General features: G+C 43.5%; 1 protein-coding gene across 2 annotated transcripts in view; it reads right to left on the bottom strand.

Annotated features, from left to right (window-relative positions):
• The window catches only part of LOC146772429 (mucosa-associated lymphoid tissue lymphoma translocation protein 1-like), a 66,471-nt gene extending 59,210 nt beyond the window's left edge, over positions 1-7,261 (bottom strand). Inside the window, exons 1-2 of one of the 2 annotated variants that reach the window (XM_085639851.1) lie at positions 7,087-7,261; positions 626-806 (exon numbers count right to left, since the gene is read on the bottom strand). In XM_085639851.1, coding sequence (XP_085495977.1) covers positions 626-806; positions 7,087-7,192 — 287 coding nt within the window. In that variant the 5' untranslated portion in view covers positions 7,193-7,261. The remainder of the gene's footprint in view (positions 1-625; positions 807-7,086) is intronic. The other variant, XM_085639852.1, reaches the window with a different exon arrangement.
• Positions 7,262-20,593: the final 13,332 nt, after the last annotated feature.

Below are 20,593 nucleotides of genomic sequence, written 5' to 3' on the forward strand. Positions count from 1 at the left end.
TGGGCTCTCTGCATGGCAGCTTACAGCCATTTATTGGGCTTTCCACATGGCAGCTCACAGCCCGCCTTGTGTTTTCTAAGCCCTAGCTCATAGACTGGCCTGTGTTCTCTAAGCTCTAGCCTTGGGCTCTCTGCCAGCTACCACAAAACCAGCCTTGAACTTTTCGCATAGCTGCTCACAGCTAGGGTTGCGCAAAATGTATGTAATTTCAGTAATAATATGAAATAACGCAAAATGCAAAAACAGCATTTAGCTTTATACTTCAGCCTGAAATGCATCTGTGTCCATTTTGGACACGAGAAGGCATTACATACCAAAACAGCGCAACATAACACAAGAGCTGTGAACAACAGCTGGTCGCATTCTGGTCCTTCACGTTGTTCATTGCTCCAATACTAAAATGTTGCAGTAAACCCACTGTGGTAACGTCACGTGGATTAATGGTGTAATTTCAGGAATTTGGTGTACTGCGCAATAAACCAAAATTAAGTGACATCACGCTTGCGTAATGCAAATTTCGTTCAGACCCACTTACAGTATGGTATGGGGCGCTGCACTCTCTGCTTGGCATTGGGGTGCAGCGGTCCTCTTACAGATTCCCTGGGGTGCCCAGCCTGCCACCTACCTGCACTTGAACTGCTTCTCTGTACCAGCGATTTCAGCCAGCTTCCTCCAGCCTCGAGTGCTGTCGCTGCAGTCCAGCATTTCGCTCAGTCTCGCGAGAACAGCTTCCCTCAAGTTGCCCACAGGCATTCTCCACTCTGACATGCTGGCTCCCTCTGCAGGCGAGAGAAGATGCCTCAATTCTGGAAGAGAAGACATATATGGCACAATAAGGAGAACCTACAAGGTTGTAGATTATATAGGGCATGAAGGGTGAGCAGGGGTATTAGAGAGCTTTACAACAGGGAAAATAAAGTAAACAGGGTGAGACAGAATTATGTACAGAATATAAAAACAAAGAGGTTGCAAGAGAAGAGGTAATTTAAGTATATAGCTTACAAGGAGTAAAGCTTGTAGACGAATAAAAACTTAGAATAGACTATGCTCTTAATACTAGTTGACGAGGAAGGGGGAAGAGAGCAACTGGGGGTATGACTAGTGGGTTGAGGTAGAAAGGTAAAAGAAAACAAAAGAGATAGTGGGAAGGAGGGAAGTACTGAGGAGAACTAGGGGATGAAGATGAGAGCCAGAGGAGCCCTAGAAAGGTGCCCGAGCCAGAAGACGGGAGTAACGAGTTAAGTCACCCAGATGCAGTAAAGGCAAACGCGGTGTGAGTCGAAACCTCAGCAGAAGGTGTCTTAGAATCGTAGAAAAAGAACAGATTTCAGTTCCTTTCTTCACATGGTTGGACAGGAAGAGGTGCAGAGAGCTGGCTAAAGTGAGCTCCAGAGACTCATTGCACTGCCTTAGAATGATTGAGACATAGTCAGTTCTTTCTTGAAGGCCGATGTCATTCAGGAAAGAGAATCTGCAATTTCTGTCAGGGCTGGACTGGGGAACCAAAATCAGTCCCGGCACAAATGCTCAAACCAGCCCTGCTCCCTTACTCTACTCACGCAATCGCTCTCTTTCCATCCATCCTTTCTCTTTCTCCTTCTCTCTTTTCGATTCCTTTTTCTCTACCTTCCCCTCCCTCCTCTCTTGCTCTTGAAAACTCCCTGTACTTGCTGCGAGTAACCCCAGGGAGCTGGAGAAAGTGACAGGCATCAGGAACAGTCCTGAGATTTCAAAACCGACTTTCAAGGGCTCCAGCCCCCTGGGGAAATGCCCTGTGGAATATAAGACCTGCCCGGCCCTGATTTCTATACTAATACTACAGGGCTGCCCTCCCAAAATCTGTTGTTTCTTCTAAAGGTGGCATCCTACATCAAAAAGTTTTGTGCAAAAAATATGCGTAGTGTGTGCAGACGATAGGTTGCACACCGGAGGGACTCACTTAAATGTTGAGTCTTGAGGTGAAAGATGGAAACAAAACAGCAAAAACAAGGAATAATAAAATGTAAATAAGACAGTAAACAGTACAGCAGCAACATTGGGCTACTGCGTATTATATGCAATTTAAGTTTTCCTAACACTTATGCTGATAGAATATTACTCTATCACAAGTGGCTTGATTAAAGCAGAAAATGTCTTGAGAGAACTGTGAAACTGGAAGTGGGCAGTAGCAACCATCACTGTGTGTCTTTAGAAACTTTCTGGACAATTCATTGGAGATAGCATCTCGCGAGGCTATGGTATGCAAGGTTGTATCTCGCATATTTCAGGCAGATGACCTCTAGGGGAAATTTCCACAATTCCACTCACACCTGGCTATTAGGCTGTTTGCAAAGAGTGAACTGGGAGGTGAATGGATTTGTGCAGGATGACATGGTTTAATGAAGTGAAGAATCTGGGATTACAAGTCAGGCCTTGCGGGTACAAAGCCCACTATTTAGCTGTTAGAAAACTTTAGTTCCTGCTATAGTTTTGGACCAGCTCTGTCACCCTTGGCCCCTATGGTAGGCTCATTGTGAGAGATGTGCTGGCGTGATGAATTTTAACATCTCCAGTTGATAGGAGTTATAAAAAACATAGTACAAAACTACTATAAAAGTGAGTTTATCTTGCAGTATAAGGAGTCAAATATCTAACACACAGCATATTACCATCTAGAAAGAACATTCCAGATCACAATTTCAACCAGTAAACCTCCCATTAATCGTCAACGAGTGGAAATATCAGCTGTGTGTATATATATATATATATATTCACTTAAAAAACCATAGGTTTCACACATGTTATAGTTAGGTGGATATTTCACTCGTAAAAAACCAATGAAATTCCAGCGTTATAGTTACTTCAGATAACTATAACTCGCGCTCCCGCAATCCTGTGCTCATGACGTCACATATTACATCACTCATGAGATGGTCAGTGGCATCACCCTTGACATCACTGATGACATTATCCTTGTGATAGAGTGGCGGTCGCGCGAGTTATAGTTATCTGAAGTAACTATAGGCGGGAATTTCATTGGTTTTTTACGAGTGAAATATCCACCTAACTATAACATGTGTGAAACCTATGGTTTTTTAAGTGAATTTGCAAGGTTTTTTAAATGCTAATTCCTAACTATAACGTGTGTGAAACCTATGGTTTTTTCAGTGAATTTGTACGTTTTTTTAAATGCTAAGTTATGTATGTATTATAATTTTTTTATATATTTATTTTTCACTAAACTACTTATTAAAAAAAAAAAAGTATGGTTTTTCACCGTGCGCGCACCGTGCGCGCACCGTGCGCGCACCTCCGCGATTTTGAAAAAAAAAATTCGATTATTTTTTCTGCCTTCGGGGTCCTTCAGGGACCCCCTGACCAAGGCTAGGGGGTCAGGAACTCTCTACCCTGCCCCCTTTTCACGTTCGCCACCTTCCGTTTCCACTCTCGCACTGAAAACAAACAACATGGCGGCCGACACTTCCTGATTTCGACCGATTCGAACGTTGACTGACATGTAACAACCAATCAGAATTACGCTCGCGCACGTTAGGGTGCGCTCACGGTGCGCGGCTATAGATATGTATGTGCTTTTAAATGCAATTTTCTCAGGAACTACTGAACAGATTGACTCCGTATATGCAAAAGGCACTTCCCTGACCTGAGGACTACCTCTCTGCCAAATTGCAAGTAATTCTGTTCAGCCGTTCGGGCTGTACCTTCGACTAAAGGTCCTATGGAAAAATGCATGGGGAAAACGCGTTTTGGGACCCCCCTTTTTTCTCGGCCCCCGCTTGACGAATCACCCCGAGACTTTCAGGGTAGGAGCTGAGCGGAGCGCCCCATTAGTTTTGAAAATTTCGCGAAGATTCGTCAACCGGCGCCAAAGTTATTCAAAATAGAATTTTGAGATTTCCTATGGAAACACGGTCTTAACTATAACTATCTACTGGCGACCTAAAACAGAGGGAAAGCATGATTAGGTTTTTAGCTAGAGGGTATAGCTACGAAGTAGTGGAAGCCGCCAAGAAAAAGGCCCAGTTAAAACCTAGGGACGAACTTCTAGAATACAGAAAAAGAGAGGTTTCAGACCCTAACAGTGAGCCTGTGCGTCTTATTCTAACATATTCCAAACAAGAAAAAGAATTGAGGAGCATCATGAGAAAAAAATGGCATTTGATTCGGGAAGATCCAGTGATTTGTTGCCTTATGCCCTCAAATCCTCCAATCAGCTTCCGCAAATCTAGAAGCATGGGGAATATGTTAACTGACAATAGCCAAGAAAGCTTTAAAAAGCAAACGTGGTTACCTACAAGAAAAGGCTTCTTTAAATGCTCATCCTGCAAGGCCTGCCAGTTTGGTGCAAATACAAAGACATACTGCACAGCATTTTCTGAAACACAAAGGGAAATCAAGCAACATCTTACGTGCAAAATGGATTACTGTGTCTATGTTTTACAATGTGACTGCCCTTTAAAATACATAGGTAGCACCAAGCTGGCAGTCCACAAGCGTATTTTGCAGCACATTAGAGCCATTGTCAATAAAGACCAGAATTACCCTCTAGCCAGACACTTTGAAAAAGTGCATAAAAGTAACCCCAAATGCCTTAGGTATTTTGCCATTGAATCAGTTCCCCAGAAGCGAAGGGGTGGCAATAGAGAGGCCATCTTACGCCGCTTGGAAACTCAGTATATATTAGAGTTTGATTCAAAATGGCCGGGGGGCCTCAATGTGACAGAGGACCTTTACACTTTTTTATGATTCAATTCAAACTGTCTGGCAGAAGAGTATAGATGTGGGGTACTTCTTCTCTTAGGAATGAAACATTTGCAATTGTTGGCTCTTGGGCTTGCTTTCTATGAATATATATATTTAGTGATTGGTTTTTAAGATACTGCAGGGTAGGTTTTCATTTACCTAGTGTCTTTTTTATTGATCATTTTAAATATGTCGCACGCCACATTTTGCCTATTACTTTACTATTGCACTTTAAAACCTTGTTTTAGCCATTTAATATATGTCTCAAATATCAACTCAGGGAAAATTTTTAGTGCAATGTCTTTCTATCTTGGCTAGCTACGTCTCCAGAATTGTTTACTGCCCTATATATATCTATGTCTCCTACCTCAGTTCGTAAAGGTTGCCTCATTTGCACCTCTAAGCATTAGTCACTTTATGTCCACATAGTACTGTTGCATGTATGCACCTTAATAGATTAACTTTTGTTAAGTATAGTGTTGGACTATTGTGGAAATGTATATAAGTTAATTTCTGTTTTTAATTTTCAAACACGGCAAGGTGAGCACAATATCATTAGTCACATGATATGGAATGAATTCTCAATTGTTATTAATTACTAATAAAGGGGATATGTTTAGAAATATTCAAGCTTATAAATATAGGCATTTAGGCCTGTAATTTTCTAAATACACATTTGGACATTTACTAAGCATTAGCAAAAAATGATTATGTACAAATGATGAGATCAGTAGTAATTTTTCCATGTCAACTAGAAATGTAATGAGCACTTGCACTTTAAATAGCGGGTTTGTCAACGCGTGTGGTCAGGTGATCAAGGCCGATTGGACGGCCGAAACGCGTCTGGACATCACTATGGGAAATAAATAAAACAAACTGTTTGGTATCACAAGAGGTCTGTGCCCGTGATTTCCTCAAGGAAAAAGATTTGCGAGTTGTTTCATATATATATATATATATACACACAGACACACACAAACACTACTGAAGTAAGTGTTATCGTGCACTGCATTTACCATAATGCATTGGGGCAAACTGAGTGTTGAAAAGTGAGGCTTTGTGCGCTCATCCTCCTGTTTGAAAAGGCTCCCTTGGGCTACTGATCTGACGAGCTTGGGTTCATGCACCTGCGCCCAGTGAGTGGTACAAAGCTCTGAGAAGACTTTGGACAGCATTTCCAGCACCCCCAAAACGACTTGTTGCTCGCTACTGATCAAGGTATGAATCCAGAAACACATTTCTAGAGTAACACAGCACAGGCTGCACCAACAAGGGTGAACAATTTAAGAATACTACTGAAGTAAGTGTTATCATGCACTGCAATCCATCGTTCCAAGTGAAGTAGTATCGGAGAACCCCTTAATTGTCTAACATTGTGCCAGGCTACCACCAATCCTCAATTGCAAAACAGGAGCTTGTATCTCTCAATCCGCGTCAGTAGTGCTGCATACAAGTAGATTCTATGCAGGACATATTATTCAACAAGACGAAACCCCGCCTCAGTCGTGTCCCTTGCCTTCCTGCTGTTTTTATTGTAGAATCCAGCTGTGCACATTTCAATTCCTACTTTCTCTGCTTTTTCTCCCTTCTTTCTCTTCCCTCTCCTTTGTTTCTTCTATGTGTTCTTCCTCTTGCCTTTTCTTTTTTGTGTCTGCTTCCCCCTACCTCTTGTTACTCTCTTACTTTCCTTTTCTTGACTATCTCTCTCAATCTTTCTCTCAACTCCCTTTTCTTTATCTGACCCCCCACTTATCTCTCTCACACATCTATATTTTCCCTTCTTTCTACCCTCTCTACTTTCTAAACCCTTTCTAGTTATTTCCCGACTCCAAAGGTGAGCTGGATATACTCGGGGCTACTGAAATTATACGATTTTTGGTATGTTGCGTTTTCTGCCTAGTTGTGGATTTGCCACATAATCCTTCGTCTGCTGAATAATCTGCAGATTTTAACAACAAAAAATGTCTTTCTAGTTCAAAAGGTTCAACAGACACAAAAAATATAGCGATAAGTTTTGCAACGCAGTGCAAGATCCTTCGCCAAGGTTGACTGGTCACCTATATGTTGCTTATGGCTGTAATTGGGCGTTAAATCGGTTTTAATGGGGTGTAATCTTTGTTCAGACAGTGTTAAAATATGTGAAAGTGGCTAAGTAATGAAGTAATACTATAAACAAGCGCCTCGTTACTCTCCACTGCATAAGCAATCCCCGTGGTGTCGGAAGGTGCAACATGTCTCAGTGGCGTGGGTTCTGTTAAAAACCCTATACTGATCCCACAAGTCCATTCTGCCCCAGGCACACAGAGCTGTTTTTTTTTTACACCATCAAAAATCACGTAGACTCACCCCGGGCAGGTTCTCTCTCGGCCAGCGCCTTCTCATGATCCGTAGACGCTTTCGGGGAGCTGCAGGCCCCGGCTTGTACTGCACCGGGCACCGCCTTGCACCCCATGAACTTCCTCTTTCGGCTACGGAGGCCGAGTTATTTAAATCCTCGAAGCCGGGGTAGGCAGGAAGCAGCGGGGACACTCGCTTTCTGCCTCCAGGGTACGGCTCTCGCCCACTTTCGCTTCCTCTTTCACCCCGTAGATGGCGCACAGGCTCTTCGACACATCCGCAGGCACGTGCAAGGGGCACAGACCGGGTTTGTAGTGTGTCCACCGAGACAATGTGGTGCACTAGTCAAAAGCCCGGTGATAACTTGATGCACTCACTGTGTTGTTACATTACACGTCACACACACCTTGTTATAAGTATCTCAGAGAGAGCTGAAGTGATTTGCCCAGGATCACATGTTTGGTCAAACGAATAGCCGGTGTTAGAACCGAAGTCTATACATTCCAAGTAACACAGCCACTATAAAGCTTGTACGCACAGGGGATTTTACAGAATGGATTTGACTCGCCCATGATTCATATTACCACCAGGGAAAAGCTGAAGAGAACAGACCAGCGGTCCCGTGCCACACAAGAGGTGCCGTGCCTGTGGGCTGGTTCTGTCAGGGACATCTTAAGGATTTTGGGGGCCCTGGGCCAAACATATTTTGGGGGCCCCTGTTCAGAACAACTTTGAATTTATGTTCCAATTTGAGCTCCTATTTCCCACGCAGTTTCCGCTTCCTCAGCTGTGTTAGTAATCCAGTTTTCATCATAGGCATTAGCCTATATATTCCCGATGCAAACAGACGAGCGCAGCTGACAGTGGTAGTATTTAGTGTTTCCTGCCATGCTAAGAGGTTTTTAATACTTTTTAAATTGTATATGTGTGGCTTAATTACTCTGTGCTTTTTACCAATTTCTCCTACCTACGCGCACTTGCACTTTACTTGATTCTGCTTGCCTACACCTCCTTAGCTGCTTCGATTCACATCTTGCTTTTCCTCCAGTCCTGGTCCGCCGCGGCTGATACGCCGATTGTGCGGAGGGCTGGGGCTACTATCAGGCTCCACACCACTGCCCACTCAGTCTCGACTTCCTCAGCTGCGTTAGCGATCCAGTTTGCATCATTGGTATTAGCCTATATATTCCCGATGCAAACGGACGCGCGCAGCGGGCGCGCCGAATGCGCACCAAAGTCAAGCCCGTCTGCGCCTGGAGGCGTTCCGGAGGCGTCCAGCGCCGGCCATGCTGCCCAGTTCCCCTCCGGTGAGTTTATTCCACTATATTACAATAGGGACAAACTGCTTAGCCTTAGGCGGCTACCATTATGTCAGTGTACAGCGGCTGATCCGCGCTTGGAGGTAGACTTTTGATGCAATAAGTGCAACTTGTCTCTCCTCCAGCCCAGGAAACTCACACCCAAGATCCTCCCACGCAACAATAAGTGTAAAAACAATAAGAAAACAGAGGACTTAAAGGCCACCCTTTAAATTGTCGCTCTATGCAAAAGCATGAACCACACATTTATTGCCTACTTTTAGACGAACAGCCTGATCTTTCATTTCTCACTGAGACCTGGCTGTCTGAAGCCTCCAACCCTACTATCACCTCGGCCATCCCTACGGGTTATAAAATCCTTAGGAGGGACCGGCCGAGTGGGAAGGGTGTGGTGTCACCATAATTTACAATCAAAAACTAGACTTCTCTCCCATCCTGATGGAAAACATAGAGGGCGCAGAGTCCTTAGGCTTCTGCTGTACCTTATCCCCCCATCATAGCTTAGCTGGTTTTCTGATTTACAGACCTCCCAGTGCCATTGGAAATTTTATTAGGACGCTTAATACAGCCACCACCTTCCTAGCCTTAAAATACAACAACTGCCTTATTCTGGGAGATTACAATATACATATGGAGAATGGAAAAGACCCTCAAACAATTTCCTTGTTGGAGACTCTGCAGGCCTGCAACATGTTTCCATCTATTTCTTCGGCCACCCATGAGAAGGGCCAAACCCTAGATCAAATCTTTCACAACTTTGACATATCAGTAAGCCTACCTCTTCCCATTATCTGTTCTGACCACCTCCTATTAAAATTTGTCATTCCCAACTCTGCCACAGCCCCTCGGGCTAACGCAGGGCAGAGGGTCCCTAATTACAGGACGTTCCATAAAATATCCATCCCGATGTTCGCAGACGCCCTCAGTCATTCCTCACCGGAGCTGTCTGGCTGCCCCGACTCGGACGCCCTCTCAATAGATTCATGGCTACAAACCAACATTGATGCAGCGGTACTGGTTGTTTCGCGCTCCTCAAAGAGTTTGGCCCCACCAGCTCCATGATTTAACGATTCCCTCAGATCCAGAAAAAGAAATTGTAGAAAAATGGAACGGAAATGGTGTAAATCCTATCTACCCGAGGACAGGAAGGTGTATAAAGATAACTTAAAGGCTAATTACATTCTCGTGAAGGCAGCCAAGAAAAACTTCTTTCAAACCAAGATAAAAAAATAAGAGTAAGGAAATCTTTAGCATAGTCAAATCCTTTACTGCCCCGAAAGTCGGCACAAAGGAAGGGCCATGCAAGGAAGAATGGTCTAAGCAAATAGCTCAAATCTTCCACAAAAAGATGTCCGTGATCCAACAAGCCTTCACTAACATCTCAGAAGAAGAACTGACCTTCTACCATAGTTCTAATAGCAAATTTCACCTCTTGGATCCTCCATCTTTACTAGCTTTCCCTGAGTTTCAGCTTGAAGAGTCACTGACCCTTCTCCAAAGCATTAAGTCTGGCTCTCCTACCGTCCCATGTCCAGCGAATATCCTGAACCTATTAGCTCCCACCATAAACCCCATGGTAAACCAGCTCTTTAATGCTTCCCTCTCCTCAGACAACATGCTGAAATTATGGAAGAATGCTAAGATTCTTCCACTGATAAAAAAAGGCGAACGCCAAACCGAAGGACCCTGCCAACTACAGGCCAATCTCTCTTTTTCCTGCCCTCTCCAAAGTATTAGAGAAGCATGTAAACAAGGCCCTCCAAAAACACATTGAAAATGGGAAGCTCCTTCATGAGTCCCAATCCGTTTTTAGGGCTAACTACAGTACGGAATCATCTCTGCTGGAAGTGACTGAATTTCTCAAGGGTAAGCTGGACCAGGGAGGCAAGGACGTATTGATACTGCTCGATCTGTCGGCTGCATTCGATACAGTCCCACATGAGAGGCTCCTGGAGAGACTTGCTAACATCGGCCTGGGGGGACTGCCTGAACATGGATGTCATCCTTCTTGGCAAATAGATCTCAGGACATCTGGCTCCCCCCTTTCTCATCCCCAGTTCCGGCCATGAATGTAGGTGTCCCTCAGGGCTCCATTCTCAGTCCTACCCTTTTTACTATATATCTATCCCCCTTGCATTTCTGGTAGAAGAAGAGGGTACCAAAATTGTTTCCTATGCTGATGACACTCAGCTGATTTTTACGTGTGAAAAAGGAACCGACTTTGACGGGGCAATGATTAGGTCTTGCCTCACAAAGATTTTTAACTGGCTTAAGATCTATCAGCTGAAGTGCAATCCGGACAAAACTGAAGTCGTTTTCTTTGGTTATCCAGAAACACCTGAAAGGAGCACTTGGTGGCCAAAAGATTTGCTGCCCCCACCCGCGGAAAAGGAGAAAGTTAAAAACGTACGAATTGTCACGGACAAGACACTCTCCATGCGCTTTCAAATCCAAAATCTAACTGGCGCTTGCTTTGGCATACTCTGGATGCTAAAAAAATTCCTGCCACTGTTACCGCTTGAGAGCAGAAAGATCGCGGTGCAGGCTCTGGTGACATCAAAGCTTGACTATGTCAACAGCTTGTACTTAGGTCTTCCCAAATCCCTTATCCAGCGCCTACAAGTAGTACAAAATGCGGCGGCCAGACCCATCCTGAGACCTAAACCCAGATCTAGTAGGACACCTATTCTTAAGTCTCTACACTGGCTCCGCATAAAAGAACGGATCAACTTCAAAGCGATGACCATCTTCTTTAAAGCTTTCCACGGCTTAGAAGCCGGCTACCTAAATAAGCGAGTTAATCGCTACACAACATCTAGACCCCTAAGATCTTCCAATGCCAATCTGACCATCGTGCCTAAAATATGCCCTGCCCGCACTTGAGGCAGATCCCTCTGCTTTCTAGGCGCAAAATTGTGGAATAGCCTCTCTGAGACTAACCACAGACCTACTCTCTTTTGGGAAGAACATTTATACACGTTTTCGTCCCGCTGTCACGTGCCAGGACACTCTAGTCTGAGTAGCTGCGCTCTTTGATAAATACACTATTTCATTTCATTAGGTCCCTGACAGTGCAAAGGAACACTCGTTCAAATTCTAAGGGCCTTTTATACCGCCGGTGCGTCATGTTTTGTGACGCACCGGCAGCGTAAAAAAATATGCCATGTTGCGCCCTATTTACAAAGTAACGCATCTAGGCAGATGCGTCACTTTGTAAACCCCTGCACCACATTATACATGCATCAGGTATAATGTATGCAGGGTGGGTATTGCCCCGCAAAAAGCCTCGTAGAAGTGGTGCATTGAAATCTATGAGAACTCAGTGCGCCACTTCTAGGACGCCATTGTGTCAATATCTTACACCTGCCTCACAGCATGTGTAAGACTGATGCAGGCCCTTTCACATGGGGCTTGCCCCATGTGAAAGGACACATTGCTGGAGCTGCGTCTATTTTCAGACACACCCCAGCAATGCATCACTTGTGCGCCTACAAATACGTCAGAAATACTGCTGTATCTGTAACTCCTTGCGACATGATGCGTCATACAGTAAATATGACGCATCCATCATGTCGCAAGGAGGACGCGCTAAGAAGTGACGCATCCCTGTTTTCACACAGCGATGCGTCACTTCTCATAAATAAGGCCCTAAATGTGTTTACATTTAATAGTCAGGGATAGTTATGTGTGTTTTCAATATTGTAACACAGCAGCAGCTCACCAATATTACTGCAAATAATGTCTGTGACGCCCTTGTTTTGATCTTAAAGAAAATTATTTTATGTATATTGCATGAAACATAAACACAACATTTCTCTGCAAAATGGCTGTACTAGACTCTCACACATCAGGTACATAAAAATAAATTAAAGGAAAATAGTATTTAAAACAATTTGTTTAAGAAATATTCAAGGTCATTGGGGCAAAACTCTGGAAAACAGAGCTGACTCTGTCAGGGGGCCCCCTGAAAGGCTGGGGCCCTGGGCCAGAGCCCACTTTGCCCATGCATTAAAACGTCTCTGGGTTCTGTTGGCACAATCTTGCACGAGACAACAGGGCACATTTTCTTCCAGGCTTGAGGCCCTTTTTAGGTCTCGCCTTGCGTAGGCTGCGCGCATGCGCAGTCTCACTAGCGAGATTTAATGACATGGGGATTTTTTAGTAAAGGGCATTAAGCCCCGCCCCTCTTTTCCATTGGCTGGCGTCACTGTTTATGCTAAACTGTGGCCAGCCATTGTAAAAGAGCTCCTTGTGAAGTATTCGCTCGGCTTTTTCGGCCGTCCCATTTGGACGGCCTCGCCTGCTTTGCGATCGTCGCAAAAGGTTTCTTATCTTTATGGGGCCAAACACATGGCCCCATAAAGACAAGAAACCTTTTAGTAGGCGAGGTCGTCCAAGTGGGACGGCAGAAAAAGGCAAACGATAACGTCATGGCGTTTTCCTCTTTCCCTACTCTCCGGCGTCGCACAGCGTAAAGGGGGGGGGGGGGGGGGGGAGTCCACACATTCGTCGCCGCTCAGCCAATTCACGTCGCCTGTTTCTTCTCAGACTTTCATTCGGTGAGTTGTGACCGAGTCCTTTGGTACAGTGTAAGGCATGAGCATGCTATTTTGCTTGGATAGGGGCTGTCCGGTCTTTCCTGGCCACGGCGGCACCTTGTTTTGCTGTCCTGTTAGGAATTAGTTTACGTGTTTGAGCCACGTTTTGCTTTGCGCCTCCTGCCTAATTTATGTTTCCTTGTGACTATCTGCTATATGTGGATGTTGATGTTCCAGGATGGATGTTTTAGCTGCTGAGTTCGGGAATCTGACTGCAGAGCAAATCGTAGCCCCTATAGATACTGTGGAGGTGAGAACGAATCTGCTGTTCACACTGAGCTGGGAGAACAGTATGAAATTATCAAATTCCCATTTATATGCTGTCCCATTTTTGTCATGGATCATTTCTTAGGTGAAATGTATAATCCCACCAACCCTGTATTAACCCCTGTCACTCCAGGTACTTGCATTGCAAAACTCTTGTCATTTTACAAGTAAGATCTATATGCTTGATGATTAGGCCAGTGTGGCATTGAAGGACCCTTCATGCAGAAGGGTTGCCTAAATTGTGAAACAAGGCGATACAAGTTTGGTGTTGCATATTAAGTACTCGTCTTACAGAGACGCAAAAGAAATGTGACCTGTTTAGCATTCTTATCAAGTTCAGGTGTCATATTTAAATATTTGCCGCGTTTAGAACAGACCGTGAAATAACTACTGCTTTGAGAGCAGTGTTTCTTGTGTTTACTCACACTTTAGATTTAATTATATGAAGTTTTTCTTTCCTATTGCTGACAAAAGCCCTTTTCCCAGTCCTTTCAGTTGGGAATGTTAACAACATCAAAGCGAAGTTTTCGAATACGCAGTGAACAGCTAAAAGTAAACCTGGAGGGCGCTGTTTTAAAGGACTGTAGTTATCTAGGCACCATGGGTCGCGGAGAAGGCATTAAGGAAACAGGGTGGATACAAGTTGTGGTGTTTTTCTAAAATAAAGACAGTTTCTTTGGGCAGCAGTTCTTGTGGTGTTTGAAGCCGTGAGTGGTCACATGGGGGATTAACCACCACTGGTGTCTGGGTGCCAAGTGGTGCTGCGGATGCACAGAAGCTACACATAGTCGAAGTATCCAGTCAGCGGTCCGCATAACACAGTAGTAAGGGGATTCTAGGGACTATGCAAAGGAGAGGAGGGCTGGTAAAGTTAGGTACAGAGGAAAGGAATTAATAATTTGTGGGGCGGGAGCCAGGGTCATCTTGGAGGACAATCAATGTGGGGCCGAAGGAAGTCCGGCCTAGTGGAGAGCATTATGACCAGATGTTTGGGGAGAGAAGGGGCAGGGAGGAAGAAGACAACCAGTCCACAATTCTACAACAGAGGGCAAGAGAATTGCCAATTATGTATTATAGTAAAAGGGTGAGTGAAGCAGACCGTCGAGGAAAAGGACCAGAGAAGAGGAAAGGTTAATGCCCTTCGGTCAAGGGATTAGGCTATATGGGGGAAGGGAGAATGGCCAGATCAACAAGGGGAATATTCGCTGATGGTCTTTCTGTCTCCCCACAGGCAAGTGGAATTTACATTGTCACTGCTAGCGCTCCCATCAGACCACAAGCCAATCTTCCAGAAAACTCAGGTTGATTTAAACAAAAGAAACCTGTACCTGCAGAGATCACCACCACTGAGTACAATCTATGTGTGAAGGAGCAGCATTCAGTGCACCCTTAATATTAATCATCTTCATCGTACCAAGTTATTTTTGGGGAGAAACCCACAAAAGGTACTGTAGGAATGGTATAACAATCATTAAAATGTAATCATGCATACAAAAGTATAATATAAACATAGCTTTTGAACATGTGCAGCCATGCAGAGATATTCTATTCGTAAACATTTGTTAACCAAAATATTTTGTATCTTGGAACAAGTTCAATGCTGTAGAATGATACACCTCTCTGATGCCTTTTAGCTAGGTTTGTGCGATAGAAACACCATATACAAATATATAGCAAACACTAGTCTTTGGTGTGCATATTTATAACGCATCACATCTTTCAGAGATTGAATGAATACTTAACGAGTTAACCTATAAATAGGCGTTCAAACAGGTAGGAAACTGGGTTTTTGTTGCAGAACCCCCCACTTTTTGCCTGTTATTTGGTGCAACGTTGACTGAAATGTGCTGGGTTCCTGCTAACCTGGTCCCCAGTACCAGTGTTCTTTCCCTAAAAACTGAGCAATTGTTCCCCCAATTGGCAAAACCTTTATCATCCTCTGTGAGTCCCTAGTAAATAGTACCCTGGTACCTAGGACTTACGGTACTAAGGAGGGTCCTCAAGGGCTGCAGCATGATTTGTGCAACCCTAAGGGACCCCTCACAAAGCACATGCAAGACTGCCATTGCAGGCTGTGCGTGTCTTGGTGCAGCCAAACATCAAAACACGACATGTCGCACATCCACACTCTAAGCCTGAAAGAGTATTAATTTTGTAATCATATTGTGTGCTGCCTTGTGTATGGACACAGCTATGTCTCTCTGGTGAGCTCTAATAAGTAAAACACATGCCAGTGACAGCTTTTATTTATTGCAGGTTGGCTTGGATAGTATCTTACCAATCCCAAGCTGTAATATTGTGCTTGGAGTGGCAAAAGATGTTTGTCAATTTTCAGCTCAGTGTGTATGGCACTAGCTAATCCTATACTTAAAGACCTTGCTACACAAATGTAAAAGGACTTTGTCACTTTTCTAGGTCAGTGTGGATGACACTCTGATAATCCAATGCTTAAAAACAATGCAGGAAAAATAGACATGAGCAGTTTTACAGTGTCGTGGGGGTGTACAGGGTTCCAAAAAAAGAAATCTGCTCTCCACCTAAAACTTGGGAACTACCCAGAATTCCCTACCTCAATTTGTGTGTGTATGTATATGTGTGTATACATGTGTGTGTGTGTATATATACTTTTTTCTCAGCCCCCGCTTGACGAATCACCCCGAAACTTTCAGGGTAGGAGCGGAGCGTAGCGCCCCATTAGTTTTGAAACATTTGCGAGGATTCGTCAACCGACGCCAAAGTTATTCCAAATAGAATGTTGCGGATTTCCTATGGAAACACGGTCCTAACTATAACTATCTACTGGCGACCGCCAGTAGATAATATATATATATATATATATATATATATATATATATATATATATATAGGCTTTCCTGTTTTCAGTTTCTATTTTTGGTAAATTCTGGTGGTGTTTCTTCAGTGTTTTCCAGTGATTTCCATACCTTAAAAAAACAGTGCTTTTCAGTGGTTACTCATTTTCACGCCATAAAAAACAACTGAAACAGTGTTTTACCGGTGTTTATGGAACGCTTCGCTTTTATTATTGCTTTTTCCATTTTCTTCAGAAATTGTATACTGCTCTACATTTCAGAAGTCTGCAGCTCAGATTTAACAAGCATTTGCAATGCAATAGGTCTCGCATTTATGCGAGTTTAAGCTATTGGCATTGTAAATGACTGTCAAAACTCCTTTTAGCAATGTTGAAATCCCTATCAAGAAATCCCTTAATTGCAAAAAAACCCATGTGGTCTATGTGTTGGAGTGTCCGTGTGACCTATGCTATGTGGGAAGTACGATCTTACAAGGCCACAAACGCATACTCCAACATATAAGGGCAATTAAGAATCAGGATCAATCATATCCAGTGGCATGGCATTTTGCTGAACACCACAAGTCTGATCCTACACTACTGAGATATTTTCTCATTGATTGCATCCAGAATAAAAAGAGAGGGGGAGATCGAGTACGTGCATTGCGCCAGTTAGAGACTAGATATATTTTGAATCTCGACAGTAAACATCCTGGGGGTTTAAATCAAACTGAAGATCTGTATACCTATCTATAATATTTTATTAGAGCAATTATTCAATACTGTTTCAGCATTAACATCTTGACGATAACGATAATGGTTTCACATCAACATATACTTGAAGTTAATTAACCTTAATAACAAGTTAGAACTTCAAATTATTTATTTCTATTTTAAGCATCGGACTTTTCTGCTTGCAGTCTCCTAAACATTCCCTTGTTTTACTATTTAACTTTCCACTTGGTGGTTTTTTAAGGCTTTTTAGAGGATTTTATGGTATTTTAGTTTTTAGATTAACACACTGCACTTTGCACTTTTTGTTATTTACAATGCACTTTAGGCAACCAGAAGCCAATAAATACCAGATTGTTGTTGTCCAAATAATGCACTATTGACCGCATATAAGTCGTTCATTTACAAAACATGCCTTGGTATTTAAACCTGGACCTTTTACAATATTTAAAATTTTATGCTATTTATAAAGTTTTATAATTGGAAAGAAGAGTGTGTTTTAGGAATAGAGAGAAAAAATTACACGAAAAAATATTTTTTCTTCTATGTGCTTACAATTTTAGCAAATACACACGTGCGTAAAAATTGGCAGCTATAACATAATCCAATGTATTATATTTTAGAAACAAAGATGAACTATTTTAATGTGTTATTTTAACATTATATTGGTTTTAATTCTTTGTTTGTCTATTTTTACATTGTGATGTATATGGTATGTCTACTATGTCTATGGTTGCAATTTTAAGGTGTATTCTGCATCTGTCACTTTAAGAAACACAAAAAAAGAAAAAAATGTAACATCCTATTTAAGCCTATCAAACGATGTAAAGCGCGTCATGTGATCAAGATCCCCAGAGGATCGAAACGCGTCAGGCGAGTGTGAGGGTGCAAGGAGAAGCATCTCAATAAAGTAAACTTTGCACGTACCTGTGGTCCGTCCTCCATTGGTGTCATAACGCCGATTCAGCTTTGGAGTTCAAGATATATATATATATAGGCTTTCCTGTTTTCAGTTTCTATTTTTGGTAAATTCTGGTGGTGTTTCTTCAGTGTTTTCCAGTGATTTCCATACCTTAAAAAAACAGTGCTTTTCAGTGGTTACTCATTTTCACGCCATAAAAAACAACTGAAACAGTGTTTTACCGGTGTTTATGGAACGCTTCGCTTTTATTATTGCTTTTTCCATTTTCTTCAGAAATTGTATACTGCTCTACATTTCAGAAGTCTGCAGCTCAGATTTAACAAGCATTTGCAATGCAATAGGTCTCGCATTTATGCGAGTTTAAGCTATTGGCATTGTAAATGACTGTCTTTTATGTATGTTTTAAAAACGAAAACAAAAATAAAAGGCATTGTTATTTACAATGTCAACAGCTCAAACTCGCATAAATGCGAGACCTATTGCATTGCAAATGCTTGTTGAAGGTGGCTGTGCAGGTTGTTAGGCGAAGGGAGGGCGGTAAGGAGTTCCAGATTCTTGTGACCCTATTAGACAATGACTGGCTCATGTACCGTTCTCAACTGAAGGTGGGGGGGGGGTTCAGGAGCAGGATTGGGCATTTCTGGAGCCCCTATTTGCTCCAGAGATTTTCAGTTTATCACTTGGATAGGAGGGTGAAGAGGAGTGCAGCGCTCTGTGGGTAATGCACACGGTTTTGAATTGGGCCCGAGCTTTAATAGGAAGCCATAGGAGGGTTAGCAGGGCTGGTGAAATGTGGTCACAATTCTTGAACACGAGGCGCACTGCTGCACGTAGAGTTGCTCTTAGTGCGCCTAGATGAACTTTGGGAATGCCTGAGAGAAGGGCGATTCCGTAATCTAGTCTGAACAGGACGAAAGACTGCACCAAAGTCTTGAGTTCTTGCTACTGGATCAGTTGTCTGAAGCCCCACAGCTGCCCGAGTTGGTGTTGTGTGCTTTCGTCCGTGGCTGTGGAGGGAGGTTTAGATGATTGTCAAGGGTGATACCAAGGGATCTAGCACTCTGTACAATGGTAGGGCAGCCATCGAAAGAGGGAAAGTTGGCCATCCATTCCTGTACAGGGGTTTTTGCTTTCGGAGGTGAGATCAAAAGAAATTCTGTTTTAGTTGGGTTGAGTTTTAGATGATGGTTAGACATCCAGTTCTCAATCTTTAGGAGAGTGATTGAAAGGAGGGTAAGATCTGCAGGGAAGAGATTTTAATGTATATTGGGGTGTCGGTGTAGAGGTGAAAGAGAATCCCAGCATTTCTCAGAATCACTCATAGTGCTTCTAGGTACAGGTTAAAGAGGGTTGGGGAGAGGATCGAGCCTTCAGGGACCCCTTCATGTATATTGACTGGTCTCAAGAACGAGCTGCCCATTTTCACAATTTGGGAGCAGCTGGTTAGGTAAGAGGAGAACCAACTGAGGACTGTGCCTCCACACCCATGCTTTGTTCAAGAGTGCGAGGAGGTGCAGATGGTTGACAGTGTTGAATGCAGCGGACAAGTTCAGGAGGCAGGAGTTCCTGGAGTCAAGGAGTAGGATCGCAGTTTCTGTACTGTGGCCCTGGTGGAAACTTGATTGGAAAGAGTCTAAGGTGGTTTGTTTGAATATTTGAAGTGAGCTGGGAAGCAACATAACTTTTAATGATTTTGCCTGAAAATGGAAGTGTGAGGACTGTGGATCGATGTTCATATTCTCTGGGTCAAGAGATTGTTTTTTTCCAAGAGAGGAGAGACTTGACCCACTTTTAGTCATTCTGGAAGGAGGCCTTGTTGAATACTAGTATATCCATGGAAACACCAATTTCCCTTGAACTCAGGCCCTCCCAGCGCACTTGAAAGCAGCAGACTGATACCGCTTACAAACAAAAATGTAAAAGTGGACTACTTTTGTAAATGCACATTGTGCAACATGCTGTCACTCATAGAAAGGTTAGCCAATAGCTGAAGTGAGCTGCCCTGAGTCCCAAGCTGTACACTGTGGATGGGCGGAACAAAAGTGACTGATACACTGACAGACCAATAGAAAAGAGCTGGCTAAAAGTGTCTACAAGTATATTCTATATATAATTCTATACGTTTAAAAAAGTCCCAGGTTCCACCAGACCCAAATAAAATGGAGCACTGACCGCCTCGAGCAATAGTAATACAAAGGTAGGGAGGAACTATAATTGCCCGACTAATGCATGCATGGAAAAGCAATGGAATAGAGTAAGTCCAACCCTAAAAGCATGACATTTGGCGGGACTGCCCTCTTCACGGTCCACATGGTCCAGTGGTTTTCTACTTAGATTGAGGAGACAACATTTTACTTTTTGGGAATAGCCACATAAAGCCAGTGTCATACACCGACTAAAACAGAAACTGGTCCACAATCAGTGGTTACCCTGAAAATTTGAAATGCTCGCAGACCTAGGACGGACACCTTGGCATGTCCCTCTTGCACACTATGTTCACCATGTTGTGTTGATGGTCTCAGGTCATTGTTATTCGGTTCTTGTGTCACTCGCCTGCCACTTCCTGCACAACACAGCAGCCACGCCAGGGGACGCTGGGGCCTGTTTACAGAGCAGAAGTGTCTTTTGAAATCCTGCCTCTTGCCCTTCTGCCCCTGGACCCCTTACACTTCACAATCCCAGCCCTGTGGCCCTTAGACAAGGGGTCAGCAGAGATCTCAAGGCCAAGAGTCCACAGCAGAGAGATTTGAGGGGCCCTGAACCAAAGTCCACCATGCACAGCTCTGTTAAAGCTGAGTGGGGCACGGGGGAGATTGTACTCCTGGAAGTAAGACTCACTCCCAGCGACTGAGACTGCACCACATACAAA

The sequence above is a fragment of the Triturus cristatus genome, chromosome 12 (assembly GCF_964204655.1).
Source record: "Triturus cristatus chromosome 12, aTriCri1.1, whole genome shotgun sequence".
Classification (NCBI taxonomy): domain Eukaryota; kingdom Metazoa; phylum Chordata; class Amphibia; order Caudata; family Salamandridae; genus Triturus; species Triturus cristatus.